We start from the raw sequence: 18,722 nt of genomic DNA on the forward strand, positions 1-18,722 counted from the left end.
GGTTGGAATAAAATTACTTTTAATAAAAAATACAAATATTTAACAAAAAATTTTATTATTTTTTTGCCAAAATATAATTATATTTTTTTAATATAATTCAGAATATTCTTGAGGCATTTTATATTTAATATTAATATATTAGGAATGTTAAGGTTAAAATTTTCTTAACAAGCATGAGACAATTTCAAATATATTATTAGTATATTGAATGGAGTTTGATGATTTTTTATTAACATGTGGATCACGTTGGTGAGTGGGGTCTTGGCTTTATTAGATATTTCTTTTCCTTTATTTAACAACCATTTAGTACCTAGCTTTATCATTATCATCTAACACAGAGATGAATATTTTGATATCGTTTTTTTTATTTGCAAAATTCAAATATTTAAGCTCATTTAAAGGGTATGAATGTATTATTTATGGAAATTTATCATGTTTCAAAGACAATTTTATGCAAATAAAGAAACTTTTTATAAGAAAAATTACAACTAAAAATAAAAGATTGTTCCTTCCCCTCCCCCTTTTATTTCTTCATGTAGTTTTGAGATTCAATTGTGATATTTCAAAATATTTTTAATCTAAGGAATTGTTTTAAAATACTGAAAAATTATAAAATTTAGATAATCATGTACTATTGAATCACAAAGCGACAGTCTCGGACGCCATTAGTGACCACAAAGCCAAAAGACAACATTGAATTGTAAAGCATAGCCAAAGAAAGTGGGAGCCCAGGAGGAATTGATCAAAAGCAACAATAATGAAAATTATAAAGATTTAAAGCAATTATATTCACCATTTCCGAAATTAATTTGATTTTTTTTTTCATTTCAAGAGTACTGGAATCACATAAAAATCAATTATGTATTATAGATAAAGCACTTATAAACATCAAATAATCCACACGAGAATAAAGTTGTCTCCTAATGGTCCTTTAATAAAATTTTAATAATCGCAGATATGTAACTGAAATCGACAATTTAACAAGATCTTTAATTGTCATTTTTCCTTCTGTAAGGTACATAATCCCATGAGTATATCGTAACTTCAATCAAATTCATAACCAATACTCAGAAACAAGTTTTTAGTTTTTTTTCTTTTAAGCTGCATTTGTGGCAAGTCGCAACACAAAAACAGAGAACTCAACATGCAATAAATAAATAAATAAATAATGCCAACAATAAAAATTACATGAAAATTATATATATGTGTGTGTGTATATATATTTCATATTCTTACCGTATGATACACACCATTTTGAGATTCGAGAGATGAATATCAGTAACAAAACCTGATTCTTCATAACCTTACAAGTAAATGAGTGCTCCAACCAGAGCTTCCTGCGAATGCTTTTGCTGCTATACGAGGTTCCCTCTCGGCTTTGCCATTGGGCCGAATAGGGTACAGTAGGTAATGATCACATATCTTCTAAAATCGGGTTTTTTAAAAAAATACAATTCTAAAATCGGTTTTCCTTTGTGTATTATTGTCCACATCGTCTACAAGGTAGATATTTGCCACAAATAATCTAGAAAATCTCCCCATGAAAAGGCTCCATGGTTGCAAAAGCTGGATCTTTAATGGTATGATATGATTAATGGTGACTTGATGAAAGCTTCAGAACGATGCTTATCCACAAGTGTAATTCGACTTAGGAGTGTTTAGATGAAACCAAATCATTTAGTTAACACTTGACAGTCAATATTCAGAGAACTTAAAGGGACTAATCCATCTTTACGGCAAATCAATCAAACCTTGGCGTTTTAACAACATGGTACTTGACTATCTTTGCTTTGCTTTGGTCTGCAGAAATTTCATCCGGAAAGAGTTTGGAAAGTTCCTTCATTGTGGCCCCAATAATATCTTCATCACTGCGTGAAATCCATTCTTCAGCTGGTGCAAAAACCAACTCCAGCATAGGCTGGTTTGGGCTATAATATTCCTGTGTAAGATAATGAAACACGAAAAGGAACTCTTCATACATAAACCAGAGGCAACAAATTCATCTCCTTACCCCATCTACATCCTAACATGAAATCGTAAGCATACATTGGGTGTATATGCAGATTAAGTTGAGCAATATGAACACGGTAAAAGCATACATAAATAGCTGAAATCTAAAATGATTTGCGAATAGAAAGAAAAATGACAGGAGAGAAAAGATTGCATGGGAACAAATGCATCGTGGTGGCTTGGAAAAAGATTATATGAAAAGTGGCTTTTACCTTACAAGCTACTGACATGTCAGCATATACACCCAGAAGGGGACTTCTGCGTGAAGGAAAGAAAATATGAACATCTGTGAGGTTAAAGTCCAGAAACCATTGATAAAAATTTTGTAATGAATAAATAGCTGGAAGCTAAAGGATTATTTTCAAGCAACAGTAACGAAGAAATCCCCAACACTTGTAACAAATAATTAGAAATTATTGTCCACAAATTGCAAGTAAAACCCTGTCACATGCTCCTATCCCAAAGTCAACCCGCTCTATAGACCCTTCTCATCTCACTGAATAAAGTCCTCATCAATAATAAAAGCTTCAACCATCCAGATAACAAACAAGGGGGCAAAATAAAAGGGTCTCCGTAATTTTAGTGAAATCAATGCTCCAACTTTCTGGGGAGTGCTAAGAGTGTTATAGAAAGAATATCATCGTCATCATGGTAATGAGGCTTTATGAGTACAATAAGAGACTAAGTTTTGCACATAAAATAAATTTCTAACAATGGTGGACAAATAATATAATAAAGGCCACGTTCAACAAACACATGACATGGCTAAGTGATAAGCACCTCCTTTTGACGCATCAAATACTGGCTTTGATAACATGCAATAGTACTTTTCCATCCAGAATGTATTTACAATGGACAGAAGAGGAAAACCAGCCTATCCCACAGAGAAACGAACCAATTAAGTTTGACTAGAACAGTTCTCTAACCCTCCAGCTCATGGGCTGACCAGACTGAAAAAGGGCCATCCAGTTCAAATGTTTTCCTTTTGAACCAGTTGGTCCAACCTGGTTTTCTTAGCACAAAGGAAATTATAAGCCACAAATTAAACGAGACACCAAGCGTACAGAATTTCTATCCCTTCTAGACACTGTAATTCATCCAAAGTGAGAGAATGACCTGCTAAAAAGTAGGTGATCATATGTGTTCTTCAGTTTTCTATCAAACCTGCACGAGGCATAATATATGTTACCAAGCCAGTGGGAAAAGTAATTCTGAGATCATAAAATACCTTTGTTCTTGTTGTGAGAAGAAAGGTTAATTAATATATAAAAAGAGAAAACGAAAAGTAATATTGCACATATCGCAAGGGATGTCTGATAACCAAATATCTTATGTTCCTCAGTGACTAAATTATGAATGTTAAACTCTACATACAATTTCCGGCAACAATATATAACAATGACCATAACTATAACAATTAAGTGAAAGCAAATTTGGCGAGCACAAAGACAAAAAGATGGTTTCCACAGTAAAAGTCATCACTGACCATATGTGAACATTTATGACCGGAACTCCCACCAGTTTCTCCAATTTCTTGAAATAAGGAATTTCTTTCCAGTCGTTAGGCAGAAGAAGCTTTAGGATATCAACTAATTGAACAAAAGTAAGAATGTGAAGAAGAAACAGAAAGACAGAACGCCAAAAGCCAAAAAGGGAAAGAAAAAAAAGAATAGAAAAGAAAAAGGACTGCAAGGAGATGATACAGAAAAATGGTACCTGGAGTTGCAAACACATAAGCGTCTCCTTCAATCACCTTCCCATAATTTAATAACAAATTCTTTACATTCCCTTCATCATGCAGCTGAATTTTTTGAATGCGAGAATTGAGATGAACTTCACCACTCAAGGACTGAATATGATCAACAATTGGCATACAGAGTCTTTCTGGGGGATTCCCGTCCAAAAAGGCCATTTTTGAGAAAGAGATAGGCTTGTCTTGTGTGGGCATGGAGAGAAGAAGAAGAAGAAGAAGAGAAGAAGAAGGAATGGGAAGATCAAAGAGAGGCTAAGCTGTGAATGGGAAGCCATGAGAGAGAGTGAGCAGTGAAATCAACAGTGCATGTATTGTTGTTTCCTTGCTGTCACAGGTGGGGATGGAAACTTCAAATCAACATATATGCTCCATTGCAAGACATTAGGCATTAACGTTTGCTTGGAATCATGGTACGTTTTGCTGATTTTTCACTGGTGGTAGTGCAAGGTGGGAGCCGGTGCATGTAGCTTCAGCAGGGCCCACGGTGCCAAATGAATGACTACGCCCTATCGCCTTTGTACTTTATCATTTCAAAGCCTATAAATTATAACATCCACGTCAGGTTAAAAGTAATATTAAGGGGGTGTCTCGATGAAACCAAACCATAGTTTGGAGAATAGTTTATGGAGAATGGATTTTGGGGAGAATAAATTTTGTGAAGAATATATTTTGTGAAAAAGTGATTTTGAGAAGTAAGAATGTTTGGATAGTTATTATCAGAAGTACTTTTTATATATACAAATTACTAAAAAAGACATAAGTTAATATGATAATTACATAAAAGATAGATTTTATGATATATTTTAATTTGAAGGAATAAAATTGTTAATAATATATTTTTACCAACATAATTAATAATACATAAGATAATATAATTAATGAATAATCAATATGTGTATATCTATTTATAAGATATAAGATTAATATGTTATAAAAAATTAATTGAGGGATATTAAAGTCATATTATTGTTGAGATTTACTCTGACAAGCACAATCATACTCTCCAATTTGAGTCAGAAGCAGAATAGATTTACTTCTCTTAAACCATGTTTCAAATTATGACATCAAAATTGATGCTGTTTGGGTGACATTTCACCCAATTATGGTGTTGCCTCCCAAACCATACTTTTGGAAGTCACTCAAACAGGCCCTTTGATGAAAGGAGAATACCAGACAGTGTGAAGGGGCCACAACAAAGAGAGAAGACAATACCAAGCGATTCAGAAGTGACATTACCATGAAAGAATAAGAGAAGAAATGAGAAAGACATTTGGATCGGGAAGGCTAAAGCCTAAAATGCTATGTTTGGTTATTCGTTGTTTGCCATGTGGACATACTTTGGGTAGACTTATTAATATACTAAATGAAGTTTGATCTTCAGCTCAGAATAGGAAGCGTGATCAATTTTTAGGACACCGTGTCCGTGTTGATTATGACTTCACATGTGTTGATGATATTTTATTAATATGCTAACAACTACTATTTCCGATCCTAATTATAAGAACTAGTTGATTAATTTGAAGAGATTAAGAAAATAAGTTAAGTTAGTTGTTTGTAATAAATAGATGTTATCTTTCCTAAAATATCCTTACTAATCAAGTTTATTAGCTAGAACTACTATTATTAAAAGGATTATCTTAGAAAAAAATGCATAAATATGAAAGACAAAATAAATTGGGATTTTATAATTAGAATTAAAATAAAAATCAAACAAAGTCTTATATTAAAAACCGAAATAATAATTACTAATGCTAGTATAATACTCTCTCTGCCATCGAACATAAAAGCTAAAAGTTAGTTAATTTGGATATATTAAGAAATTGGAATTAATTAATTATAACAAATCTAGCATGATCTTCCTGTAAATTTAATACGTCTATATGCTGTGCGTGGGGATTAGATTTGCTTTAACTGATCATTGGGCAATTTTGTACTTCCCAACCATTGGATTCAGATTCTTGGTAAATGATACTACAAGTCTACAACCGTACAACGCACAAATGATAAAACTTCGAATGAACTCACTCCTTATTTGTTCAAACAAACTTGATTGCATCTAGTTAATTATCAGAATCATCTGTTCATTTTAATTTAAGCTTTCAGCTCATGAAGGCGCGGTGGTGGCCTCCTAACCTTAGTAGCTTGTTCAAATGAATAAGCAATTTCAATAAGCTTTGGCTCTGACCCTCTCAACCCTCCAAAGCAAATCCCAAATGGCTCGTCCTTGTCGTACCCCGCAGGCACAACGATTCCAGGATAACCTCCAATGGCAAGTACACGACTAAAAACTGCACCAGGGATCGCCACTGCATCTAGGTTATTCACCTTCATAAGTTTCTCAAATCCATTCTCAGACAACCTTGTCATGTTTGATAATGCCTCATTTCCTATTTTCCCCATTCCACTTGTCTTTTGAGCTTCCACCATAAAGTCCTGGTTATACTCATCAAGTCTCTCCTGCAATTTTCTGAACACTGTCAAATTCTTTACCAAAACTTTTGTTTTCACTATATCACTTTAACTTTAGTGTCTGGAATCACATATATTAGGAGAAACAACTTATAACTCTCCTAAACTATCATGCGAGGCGGAAAAGTGGCACCATGTAACAATCATGTGGCCTTTCCATGCTAGGTTTTAATGATATGTTTAACATTTTTACTTTTAGCAATATTTTAGGGCAACAAAATGGTATGTTTAAAAGCTTATACATCAAGTTGTAACAACATCCTTACCAATTCAGCATGTTCCTCGTTGAAGGCAATTACATCTGCTAAGGTTCTCACTGGGGAAGCGACCAGGTTTTTAAGGTACGAGTTCAGGGATGGTTTGAATTCAATTGACATTGCAATGTCTTCACTCGAGCTGGTAAAGAATTCGTTGATGTTATCTATCACCAAATTGTCAACCAAAACAGCGCCTTGTTGCCTAAAATATGAATCAAAGTATTAACAGCTCACCTCAACAATTTGCCAGAACTGATTCGAGCCATTCATAGTTGTTTTCAATATATATACCTTAGTATCTCCAGGTGTTGTTCTAAAGTTTTCTGCCGGAAAGTATTATTGCCAAACTCGTAGAAAAATCTCACAATTCCAACCCTCTTTCCTCTTAGCCCATCTATTCTCAGAAACTGAGCATATCCTCCTTTTGGGACATACTTTGATGCTTCAATGGTTGCCTTATCCCTAATGTCTTCGCCTGCAATGGCTTCGAGAACATATGCAGCATCTGATACAGTCCTGCAAATTGGTCTGCGACATTCCCCACCATTGTACACATTTGTTAAATTATATTTATGCAAATTTTCTTCTATATCAGAAAAGAAATCGCAGATGAAACTTTACCATTTGGCCCTCCATGATACTACACACTTCTAACCATATGAGATAAACCCATTTGGAAACAGCACACAAAATCTTGTAATTTGTACAAAAACATCAAGACGTGTTTAGGAAGATCAGATGGAAGTGTTTAATGTATCACTTGAAGTTGACTTACCCTACTGTGTCTTGTCGAGGTGTGATGGGAACTACTCCATCTCTACTCGTGAGACCAACGGTTGGTTTTATGCCCACTACAGAGTTAGAATCGGAAGGACATAAAATGGAGCCATCAGTCTCAGTACCAAGAGACACTGTTACAAGATTTGCTGCAACTGATATTGCAGATCCGCTACTAGAACCAGAAGGATCACCCATTGTGTATGGATTCTGCAGCAACAACAACACATGAAGGCATTAACAGAAAAAGCATGTATCTTGTTATGGTCCGATAGCACAGAAGAAAGAACAAACACAACACCCCTAGTGTTCATCTTTATAATTAACCACTCCTCACAAGCCCAACTGATGAAGCCTTATGGTTCTAGCCCGTACTAAAATATAGCCCATTCATGACACATCTCCTCTCAAGCTCATCCATATATACCAGAACAAACTGTCAGCTGTAAAAAAATTACTTCATTTTACAATATCTCATTCATTTACAGATGTTCCAACACTTTATCCTAAAGTCCCTTCTATGATTCCAATGACAAGATGAATCAGTCTTGAAACCTAAAGGATTTTAACATTTTGACATGAATGTAAGCTTGTGCACCGTATATTAGTCCTTATGAATTTTGGCAGGATAAGTGATTCACCTTGCCTTGCCCGCCTCTAGCACTCCAGCCAGAGGGTATATTATGTCCCCTGTAATTGGACCACTCACTCAAAGTAGCCTTCCCTAAGATGATGGCCCCAGCTTTTCTCAACTTGGAGACCACCCCTGCATCTCTAGGCACCACAGACCCCAGAAGAGCATAAGACCCAGCCGTTGTGTTCATCTTATCCTTAGTTGCAATGTTGTCCTTCACCAGAATCGGGATTCCGTGCAGTTTTGGCAAAGGACGTCCTGCACGACGTCGTTCTTGGTCGGCCCCATCAGCCTGGGCTAGCGCATCAGGATTAAGCTCCAACACTCCCTTGAGAATAGGGTTGAGCCTGTCGATTTCTCGAAGGTAGAACTCAACGAGCTGCCTGGAGGTTAGTTGATCTCTACTGAAGGCGAGTTGGAGATCGCTCAGCGTGGCTTCTCTTACATCTGAGGAGGAGAGAGGCTTGCCTTGTGTGGCCATGGAGGGAGGAAGAAGGAGGAGGAGGAATGGGAAGATCAAAGGTTTGTACCCCAATATGACAAACAGTGATCGTTGACTTTCCTCTTGCACCTAAAGCGTTGGTTTGATAATTTGACGTGGTGAAGCATTTTTCCTTAAGTCTGTTTTCACTTTTTTCGTATTTACTGTTTTAGCCTTCAATGGTCAATGACTTGGATCTCCGTTTGAAAATAAAGAGCGTACAGAGTGTACGGAGTGTACAGAAAAGGTCATATTGTAGAAGGATCACAGAGTCCAGAGGAAAAAAATGTAATTAGAAGAGAAATGAATTCACTTTTTTTTTAATGAGTCCCACTGATTTTGTTCAAAGAATGAGTTCCATTTTGTGAGGTGGGTTTTACTGAATTTACTTTTTGTTAAACGAGTTCTGTTATTTTATGACGTGGGTCTTATTAAATTCATTTTTTATCAGAATAAGTTCTATATAAATTTAAACTCAATCACAATCTAAACGATTTTCAAGTATAATATCTCGATAAATATTTTTGATCTATTGTACCTGAGTAAATTTTTTTAACTGTTTACATATTTGGGTAAAAAAATCCGAAGATCAAAAGAGAGGCTAAGCTGTGAATGGGAAGTGATGAGAGAGTGAGTGAGGAGAGGGAGCAGCAGCGGGTGAGCAGACTCGTCGGCAGTGAAATCAAATTTCGATGCTTTGTGCGGTGGTTTTTTTTCTTCCCAAAATTACTATAAGATTTTACAAAAAAATATATATTCACTAGAAAAATTTCATAACAACAGTTTGTGATAACAAATTTTAGAGTTAGTAATGCTAATTTTATCATGATTATAATACTAATATATAAAAAAAAAACATGAGCGTCCATTTTTTTCATTACAACTGCTTTCTTTTTGAAGAATAAAAAAGATACTCCAATCTTAATGTAAAACTTAATTATTGAGTTAATTTTGATTTTAAATATAAGATCTATTTGTCCCATTTATTAATTTTTTTAAAATTATTCTTATTAATACTCCCACAATCATAATCAAATAGGAGGGAGAAGAAAGATATTAAGAAAGATAATTACGATGTTTTAAAAAAAATATTATATTTTTTTTATAATTAACTAACTTTTTTAACTTTCTTAATTTAATTAAATTTATTAAATAAGTCCTATTTTGAGTTTCGGATTAACCCTTAAAGTAGCTGAGTTCAATAAAAATGTTCTCTATTTTGTTTTTCTTAATTAAATAATTATTCATAGTCTTTGGTAAAAAAAATAAGATAATCCCAAAGCCACAGCGCCATTACCCATTGGTGCCTTGGCGGGAGTGGATGCTGGGAACCAATGAATGATTTTATGTTTTGATAATTGACGGAAGAATGGACAGCATTATCGTCCATGGATGAACCATAACATCATACAATAAACACATTGGAATTTGAAGGTTTTTTTTAAATTTTTTTAAGTAAAAAGAGGAAGGCACCTTATTCATGCGGATTTACTTTCCCTCAAATAAGATTGTTTTCAATTAAAAAAATACATGATTAGTAAAAAAAATAATATTATTTTCTTTTGCCACAGTATAATCATTTTTTTCGTATAATTCAAAACATTCTCAAGTCACTTTATATTTAAGTATAATCTCTATCTAATCAGAAGTTTTAAGATCAAAATCTTTCCAACAAATATGCTTCTTTCTCATAGAAAAACACGAGTCAGATATATTATTAGTACTACAATTGGTCCTAATTATAAAATCTTATTTGTAGACTATAAACGAGGTCTTATAATTAGGATCGAATATTATATATTGAATGGAATTTGATAATTTTTCATTAACACGTTGATCACGTTGGTGAGTGGGGTCTCGGCTTTATTAGATCTTTCTTTTCCCTCATTTAACAACCATGTAGTGCCTGGTTTTATCATCTAACATAGAGACGAATCTTTTGATATTGTGTTTTTTTTTTATTTACAAAATTCAAATTTTTAAGCTCATTTAAAGGGTATGAATGTATGATTCATGAAAATTTATTATGTTTTTAAGACGATTTTATGCAAATAGAAAAATTTTTTATAAGAAAGATGACAACAAAAAATAAAAGATTATCCTAATTTTTTTAATCTTTCTTTCTTCATGCAGTTTTGAGATTCAACAGTGACATTTCAAAATATTTTTAATATAAGGAATTGTTTTAAAGTACTGAAAAATTATAAAAGTGAGATAATCATGTGCCATCGAAAGTGCAAATAATTTATAATTTGAAGAGACAATCTCAGACGCCATTAGTGACCACAAAGCCGAAAGGAAGTGGGAGCCCAGGACGAACTGGGGAGCAGATTCCCCCAGCAGCATTTTTTCTCAGAAGCTCATCTGAGCCATTTAATTTATTAAATCGTAGCCGTCTGTTTTTGTCGCCTTTTAAAACGTACTGAACCCTCAATTGCGGACGTGGCGTCGATCTTCTTCAACTTCTATCAGAAACAAAATAACCAAAGGAACATTTTACCAAAAGTAAATTACTTTCATGGGTTAAGTACTATTCCAAGTAAAATCTACACTTTCCCTGTTTGCAGGTGACTGCTTTTGTGCTGCCAGAAACCTGAAATGAGACAGACAGATAGATGGGACTCAAACATGTAATGTTTACGGTGGTTGAACTCAATTCTTCCATTATATTACAATTATACGTCAAGCCTATACATGCTCGTCGCTCAAGATACGCATGTATAAATTATAATTGTATATAGACATGACAAGAGGAGAGAACCAATTCCAAATCATCAACATATATGAAGAATGATAGTCTTACACGACAAAACCCGTCACTGTTTACACGTACCACACTATCATGAAATCTTTTTAACGACAAATTCACCACGGGAACAGAAGGGAGATGGAGTTGATGGACACGAGCTTCATTTCAATTCATAAACTAACAAGAAAGACAGGCTACGGAGCATTCATGTTATGTCTATGCTGGTGAGTCAAGAAAATAGATCGTCGCCTTTTTATTGACTTTGGATCCTTCAGAATCAAGTTAAGAACTTTGCCTGCAGGAAAATTCGATCTGGAATTTTGTGAGCATCAAGAATTAAGTCCCACTGAAAACTTGACATTCTTCTTACCATTCTTTCATTCACTCCCTCCCTCAAATATTCTCATGGGGTTTTAGTGAATTTATGTTGACGGGATTTACTTGCCTCCGTATAAAACCAGCATGCCATGCAAATATTTTATTATTGAAGTAACCATCTTTTTAGTACCATGTAAACTTGGGAAGCCTCACCAATTTCATATGACCCTGCTTCAACCAAAATGCTGTGGTTGAACATGGCTCAAAGCTAGATTTGCCAACATGCCTCTTGCAGCTTCTTCACTTTCACATCCTCGTCTTCACGGCACTTAATCATCAACGACAGGAAATCGCTCTTTGCAAGTTTAATGCGGAGCTTCTCATCCACAGATGAATTTCACAGTGAACTCATACCTTGCTCTTTTATCTATGGAAATGACATCCACATATTCCTCCATAATCGACAGCAAGAAATATGCATAAATGCAAGTGGCAATATACCTATTCCTATACCTCAGGAGCCGAGGAAGACTGCCTCAGCAGTCTATTTATCTCTTTCATTGCTCCGCTCTCTGACTGAATTCTTGTATAGATTGATTGAAGTTAGAGATCGCAAAAGGCCTGCAACCGCTTCACTTGCTAAACTAGAATTTGATCTGAGTAGGTGAACGGGAGAGTACGAGATGCCGTGCTTCGTGGGAGACGGAGGACATGAAGCCGGAGAGGGCTGTGAAGGAGACCGGAGTGCCGCGAGTGCGAGGGAACAGATCGCCGGGGTTTGGCAAAAATGGGATTTGAACGGACGGCTAAGATTATAATATATTGGACGGCGGAGATAAAATTTAAAATCTAGATGATATGTCTTTTTGTGAGCCTTTAGATTGATTGGACGGATACGATTTAGAGCTTCTGAGGATTGAGGAGAAAATGGCCACTGAGAGGATCTGAACCCGGATGAATTGATGAAAAGCAACAATAATGATAATTATAAAGATTTAAAGCTATTATGCTCACAATTTCTGAAATTAATTTATTTTTTTTCATTTCAAGAGCACTAAAATCATATAAAAGTCAGTTATGTATTACAGATAAAACATTTGTGAAAATCAAATAATCCGCTCGAGAATAAGGTTGTCTCCTAATGGTCCTCTAATAAAATTTTAATAATAGCAGATATGTAACTGAAATCAATAATTTAACAAGATCTTTAATTGTCATTTTTCCTCCTGTAAGGTACATTATCCCATGAATATAGCGTAACGTCAATCAAATTCATAACCAAAACTCAAAAACAACTTTTTAAGTATTTTAAAAAAAAAAAAAAGCTGCATTTGTCGCAAGTCGCAACACAAAAATAGAGAACGCAAGCTGGCAATAAATAAATAAATAAAGCTAACAATAACAGCTACATGAAAATTATATATATATATATATATATATATATTCCCTATCCTTAACGTATGATACAAACCATTTTGAGACTCGAGAGATGAATATCAGTAACAGAACCTGATTCTTCATAACCTTACAAGTAAATGAGCGCTCCAACCAGAGCTTCCTGCGAATGCTTTTGCTGCTATACGAGGTTCCCTCCCGGCTCCGCCATTGCAAGGCCGAATAGGGTACAGTAGGTAATGATCACATATATTCTAAAATCGGGTTTTTTTTTTAATACAATTCTAAAATCAGTTTTTCTTTGTGTGTTATTGTCCACATCGTCTACAAGGTAGATATTTGCCATAAAGAATTTAGAAAACCTCCCCATGAAAAGGCTCCATAGTTGCAAAAGCTGAATCTTTAATGGTATGATATGATCAATGGCGACTTGATGAAAGCTTCAGAACGATGCTTATCCACAAGTGTAATTCCAGACTTAATCAAACACTTGCTTCGATCCTCCTCCTCTGCCCCCGTGCAATAAGCAGCTCAGAATCCTACACATTTCAGGACAAGAATTCATGATGTCCTTCGATGGAAGTGCCTCAATATTTATAATTGAAGTGCTTTATTCATCAATGGCCTTCTAAAATAATGTCACCAGAAAATGTATGATTTTTTGCAAGCCAAAGTACGGACGAATTGGATGGATAGAAAATTCAACCCACCCAATGCTAGGATTCTACCAAAGCTAAAGAATTTATGGATAAAGATTATGATATTGTTGATGCAAGCTATTGAGACATTTCAGTTCCACCTTTACCTGTACAATAGCCTGCGCGCAGAGCTTTCCGGAAAGAACGGCACCTTCCATTGAAGCTAAATACTTTTGTTTTGTGTAATCACCGGCTAAATAGAAACCCTCTATGGGAGATCTTTGTACAGGACGGCAGGGCTCACAATTTGGAACAGTTTTGTAAACAGACCTGACAAATATATTCAGAATAATATCGCAAGTCAATAAAATGTAATAGTTTTCTGTTACTAGCTGACTAGTTCAGTGATAAGTCGTATATATCTAACACAGAATCTAAAAGGGCAAAAAACATTCCTACAAAAGCCAATCTTATAATAACTTATGTTTTCCATCATTTAGTTAACACTTGACAGTCAATATTCAAAGAACTTGAAAAGGGACTAATCCATCTCTATGGCAAATCAATCAAACCTTGGCGTTTTAACAACATGATACTTGACTATCTTTGCTTTGCTTTGGTCCGCAGAAATTTCATCCGGAAAGAGTTTGGAAAGTTCCTTCATTGTGGCCTCAATAATATCTTCATCACTGCGTGAAATCCATTCTTCAGCTGGTGCAAAAACCAACTCCAGCATAGACTGGTTTGGGCTATAATATTCCTGTGTAAGATAATGAAACACGAAAAGGAACTTTTCATATATAAACCAGAGGCAACAAACTCAGCTCCTTACTCCAACTACATCCTAACATGAAATCATAAGCATACATTGGGTGTATATGCAGATTATGTTGAGAAATATGAATACGGTAAAAGCATACATAAATAGCTGAAATCTAAAATGATTTGTGAATAGAGAGAAAAATGACAGGAGAGAAAAGATTGTATGGGAACAAATGCATCGTGGTGGCTTGAGAAAAGATTATATGAAAAGTGGCTTTTACCTTACAAGCCACTGACATGTCAGCATATACACTCAGAAGGGGACTTCTGCATGAAGAAAAGAAAATAAGAACATCTGGGAGGTTAAGGTCCAGAAATCATTGATAGAAATTTTGTAGTCAATAAATAGCTGGAAGCTAAAGGATTATTTTCAAGCAACAATAACAAAGAAATCAACAGTTGTAACAAATAATTAGACATTATTGTCCACAAATTGCAAGAAAAACCCTGCCACATGCTCCTATCCCTAAGTCAACTCGCTCTACAAACCCTTCTCATCTCAATGAATAAAATCCTCATCAATAATCAAAACTTCAACCACCCAGGTAACAAACAAGGGGGCAAAATAAAAGGATGTCCGTAATTTTAGTGAAATCAATGCTCCAACTTTCTGGGGAGTGCTAAGAGTGTTATAGAAAGAATATGATCGTCATCACGGTAGTGAGGCTTTATGAGTACAATAAGAGACTACGGTTTGCACATAAAATAAATTTCTTACAATGGTGGACAAATAATATAATAAAGGCCACATTCAACAACACATGACATGGCTAAGTGATAAGCACCTCCTTTTGATGCATCAAATACTGGCTTTGATAACATGCAATAGTACTTTTCCATCTAGAATGCATTTACAATGGACAGGAGAGGAAAACCAGCCTATCCCACAGAGGAAAAAACCAATTAAGTTTGACTAGAACAGTTCTCTAACCCTCCAGCTCATGGGCTGACCAGACTGAAAAAGGGCCATCCAGTTCCAATGTTTTCCTTTTGAACCAGTTGGTCCAACCTGGTTTTCTTAACAAAGGAAATTATAAGCCATAAATTAAACGAGACATGAAGCGTACAGAATTTCTATCCCTTCTAGACACTGTAATTCATCCAAAGTGAGAGAATGACCTGCTAAAAAGTAGGTGATCATATGTGTTCTTCAGTTTTCTATCAAACCTGCACGAGGCACAATATTTGTTACCAAGCCAGTGGGAAAAGTAATTCTGAGATCATAAAATACTTTTGTTCTTGTTGTGAGAAGAAAGGTTAATTAATATATAAAAAGAGAAAACGAAAAGTAATATTGCACATATCGCAAGGGATGTCTGATAACCCAATATCTTATGTTCCTCAGTGACTAAATTATGAGTATTAAACTCTACATACAATTGCCGGCAACAATATATAACAATGACGATAACTATAACAATTAAGTGAAAGCAAATTTGGCGAGCACAAAGACAAAAAGATGGTTTCCACAGTAAAAGTCATCACTGACCATATGTGAACATTTATGACCGGAACTCCCACCAGTTTCTCCAATTTCTTGAAATAGGGAATTTCTTTCCAGTCGTTAGGCAGAAGAAGCTTTAGGATATCAACTAATTGAACAAAAGTAAGAATGTGAAGAAACAGAAAGACAGAATGCCAAAAGCCAAAAAGGAAAAAAAAAAAAAAAAGAATAGAAAAGAAAAAGGACTGCAAGGAGATGATACAGAAAAATGGTACCTGGAGTTGCAAACACATAAGCGTCTCCTTCAATCACCTTCCCATTATTTAATAACAAATTCTTTACAGTCCCTTCATCATTCAGCTCAAGTTTTTGAATGCGAGAATTGAGATGAACTTCACCACCCAAGGACTGAATATGATCAACAATTGGCATACATAGTCTTTCCGGGGGATTCCCGTCCAAAAAGGCCATTTTTGAACCATGCTTCTCCTATTGGAATATTTAATAACACGCAAACCATTAGGCTTTGCTTTGCAAGGGTAATGCTTTACAGAAACGACTATACTCCATTCGTTCTATTCATTATTCCAAGCAAAATTTGTGCATAAAATGAAGTAAAGGGGTAGCAGAAAGATTAATTCATGATGGCAATAGCACCGGTAAAACCATATATGGCATAGAACACAACTGTGGAATGCCATCCCGGTAACGACTAAAACTCTTGAGAGTCACTGGAAGCTGAAGGCTGAGCAGGAGTATGAATACAAGACCCACATTTGCTCCTCATGATACGTGGAACTGTATTTTTTAAGCATGAAGACTCTTCATGCATCATTTCTAATTATTAATCTGCATCCATTAAAATATGATCCAGGGTATAACTAATCTTTTGAAACAATACTATTTGAGAAATGGAAATGATTGCACCTGAAGAAATCGGTTTAAAGCTATCAAGATACACTGCATTGAAAGTTCATCAGGATTGATGAAGTTTAGGGCCTTTGACATTGCTATGAACACCTCATCAGTTACTCGATCAGGCACACCCTGCAATGAGGAGAAAACATGTTACACCTGCTTTCTCATGATCTTGGTTTGTGAAGTAGCCAAGCTACTTAGATCCCCAAAAGAATTGTCACACCTGCTTTCTCATCCACTCTTGAACAGATAATCCATCTTGAGCCTCAACGTAATCCTGCCCGCCAAGAATAGCTGGCAGCAATCCAATAGCAAACTTGACTTTCTCTGGCCAAGTCAACATCTCATTGTTCCTCAATATTGCCCATATTCCTATCAGTCAAAACCACAGAATGAGCACTAGAAAACACTGAAAAACTAGAGAAAAATGTAACAGAAGCCCAGCAGAGGAATGCAAGAAATGTTAAAATATAGAATGGAGAACTGAGCCATCTGTCGGTTCTGTTTAAAAGATAAATTATCTTCTTATCAGGAAAAATAGAATGTGAAACACACAAACACACGCACAATGATGTATATAACACAGAAAACTAACTGCAATTAAAAAGAATACTAGAATATTTGTACTTCGTTTCTGCTTTAAGTTCATGGACAACTGAAAGATTAGACCATTGCAAACACATTTCTTTGAAGGGCTTTCTATTTAAAGAAAACCCATATGTTAGCAGCTAAGTTTGCAGATTGACTGGATAAACCAGCTAGCCCTTCTGAAAAATTAAGATTTGTTCAAAATTCAACAGAAAATTAAGATATGACGTCATGCGATCTATGTAGCCGACCCTACTTAGTAGGATAGACTTGTTATTGTTCAAAATTCAATACGCATGTTCCTGCTAAAACTTTGAACAGAACTGAAAGTCAATTCAACTGAATTCTGGTTTTGAAGTCATTACCATATCATAGACAGGAAGAACACGAACACAAGCACAAGCATACGTTTTGCAGCAGACAAATGAAAAGTTCTAGTATCGTAGGTTTTCTAGCACTAGAAGGACACAAACAACATTCAATATCATAGCGATCACTAATAACTCTTATTTTAAGTTTTACAATGGTAAATGCGAACACCTAACCATTCAAAGGAGCAGGGAGGACTTCAGGAAAATCAAATCGACTGAAATGTCCAGGCTTCTTTGGCATAGCAAAAATCATAGAATGCTCCTTCCACTGTAACCGATCATTAATGCCAGTTCTCCAATAGGTTCTGAACATTGGGGTATGCTCCGACTTTGGCAACAAAAAAGATATATTCTTAGAGTATGAGTAAATACAACCAAACAGGATTCAGATAATCACAACAACAATTTACTAAATCTAGAATAGATAGCTTCCAATCAGATCACTTAGAATGAAAACATCAAGAGAGAGACATAATAATAGCTTATAGCACATATGCAATTTACTCCAAAATTATCAACAAAATTTCATGAAATTTGTTAGGTTCTTCTTATCTCACAGCACAGCATCACTTCATAATCAAGCCAATCACATAATGAGAGCAACAAAAAACATTTCAAATGTTTGCTCCAGCGTCTCTACCATCTCAGTCTTATAAAAATGGTGTGCGCCTAGAAATAACTCAACAGGTCAATTCTGATTTGCACTGCAATCAGAAGTTGGAACTATTTTGGTTTGATGAGCAATGCTCTCTGATTTATCCAGATAACTTTTAGCAATGAATAAAACATAAAGGAACAAATTTACGGGAGAAAAAGGCCCAATCCATTCCCTTAGCAAGATGACTTTATAGGTAACCATTTTCAATAATGATAGGTTCAACTGTAAGAAGCACCATGGAAAAAGTAACCATACAACAAAAAGAACAGACAAACAGAGATCATGTCTGAAATGCAACATTGAAGAAAATAAACAAAAACATAATGTGTAAAAATCTCAAACAGAACAATGCCATTGAAGCAAAACAATGCAGAAGAGCTTACCGAAGTTATTTAAGGAAACAGATAAGATAGATATATTAATAGTTTCTAAGGAAACAT

At 35.1% G+C, this 18,722-nt stretch overlaps 3 protein-coding genes across 4 annotated transcripts; all 3 read right to left on the reverse strand.

Moving 5' to 3' along the window:
- Positions 1 to 1,474: 1,474 nt before the first annotated feature.
- LOC114741980 (15-cis-phytoene desaturase, chloroplastic/chromoplastic) lies at positions 1,475 to 17,932 on the reverse strand. 2 transcript variants are annotated; one of them, XR_003739815.1, is made up of 11 exons: positions 17,799 to 17,930; positions 16,889 to 17,037; positions 16,675 to 16,794; positions 16,023 to 16,236; positions 15,793 to 15,895; positions 15,423 to 15,470; positions 14,525 to 14,570; positions 14,054 to 14,241; positions 13,649 to 13,811; positions 13,274 to 13,382; positions 1,475 to 1,602 (listed from the first exon to the last, which is right to left on the reverse strand). XR_003739815.1 is itself a non-coding variant. In XM_028930224.1 (11 exons), exons 1-10 carry the CDS (start codon positions 17,875 to 17,877, stop codon positions 13,326 to 13,328), a joined length of 1,167 nt encoding a protein of 388 aa, XP_028786057.1. In that variant the 5' UTR covers positions 17,878 to 17,932; the 3' UTR covers positions 1,475 to 1,636; positions 13,308 to 13,325. The 2 variants fall into 2 exon arrangements, 1 of the variants encoding a protein (XP_028786057.1); XM_028930224.1 differs by having other exon boundaries at positions 1,475 to 1,636; positions 13,308 to 13,382; positions 17,799 to 17,932.
- LOC114741982 (15-cis-phytoene desaturase, chloroplastic/chromoplastic-like) lies at positions 1,742 to 3,917 on the reverse strand. The gene is made up of 5 exons (XM_028930226.1): positions 3,727 to 3,917; positions 3,497 to 3,599; positions 3,127 to 3,174; positions 2,223 to 2,268; positions 1,742 to 1,939 (listed from the first exon to the last, which is right to left on the reverse strand). The coding sequence occupies exons 1-5, from the start codon at positions 3,881 to 3,883 to the stop codon at positions 1,742 to 1,744; spliced, it is 552 nt and encodes a 183-aa protein (XP_028786059.1). The 5' UTR covers positions 3,884 to 3,917.
- Positions 5,695 to 8,418, reverse strand: LOC114741979 (probable amidase At4g34880). The gene is made up of 5 exons (XM_028930223.1): positions 7,908 to 8,418; positions 7,265 to 7,476; positions 6,781 to 7,017; positions 6,499 to 6,691; positions 5,695 to 6,220 (listed from the first exon to the last, which is right to left on the reverse strand). Exons 1-5 carry the CDS (start codon positions 8,379 to 8,381, stop codon positions 5,855 to 5,857), a joined length of 1,482 nt encoding a protein of 493 aa, XP_028786056.1. The 5' UTR covers positions 8,382 to 8,418; the 3' UTR covers positions 5,695 to 5,854.
- Positions 17,933 to 18,722: the final 790 nt, after the last annotated feature.

This window comes from Neltuma alba, unplaced genomic scaffold (genome assembly GCF_004799145.2).
Source record: "Neltuma alba isolate B1F8T4 unplaced genomic scaffold, ASM479914v2 tig00003593_pilon, whole genome shotgun sequence".
Lineage (NCBI taxonomy): Eukaryota > Viridiplantae > Streptophyta > Magnoliopsida > Fabales > Fabaceae > Neltuma > Neltuma alba.

Coding starts and splice junctions, on each gene's coding strand:
- LOC114741982 (XM_028930226.1), bottom strand. CDS start 3,883: ATGCCAATTGTTGATCATATTCAGTCCTTGAGTGGTGAAGTTCATCTC. Junction 3,600..3,726: donor TTATGTGTTTGCAACTCCAG/GTACCATTTTTC, acceptor TTGTTCAATTAG/TTGATATCCTAAAGCTTCTT. Junction 2,269..3,126: donor GATCACCTACTTTTTAGCAG/GTCATTCTCTCA, acceptor TCCTTCACGCAG/AAGTCCCCTTCTGGGTGTAT.
- LOC114741980 (XM_028930224.1), bottom strand. CDS start 17,877: ATGATTTTTGCTATGCCAAAGAAGCCTGGACATTTCAGTCGATTTGAT. Junction 16,795..16,888: donor AAGAGTGGATGAGAAAGCAG/GTGTGACAATTC, acceptor TCCTCATTGCAG/GGTGTGCCTGATCGAGTAAC. Junction 16,237..16,674: donor CTTTAAACCGATTTCTTCAG/GTGCAATCATTT, acceptor ATATTCCAATAG/GAGAAGCATGGTTCAAAAAT.
- LOC114741979 (XM_028930223.1), bottom strand. CDS start 8,381: ATGGCCACACAAGGCAAGCCTCTCTCCTCCTCAGATGTAAGAGAAGCC. Junction 7,477..7,907: donor CTAGAGGCGGGCAAGGCAAG/GTGAATCACTTA, acceptor TTGTTGCTGCAG/AATCCATACACAATGGGTGA. Junction 6,692..6,780: donor CAACACCTGGAGATACTAAG/GTATATATATTG, acceptor TTCATATTTTAG/GCAACAAGGCGCTGTTTTGG.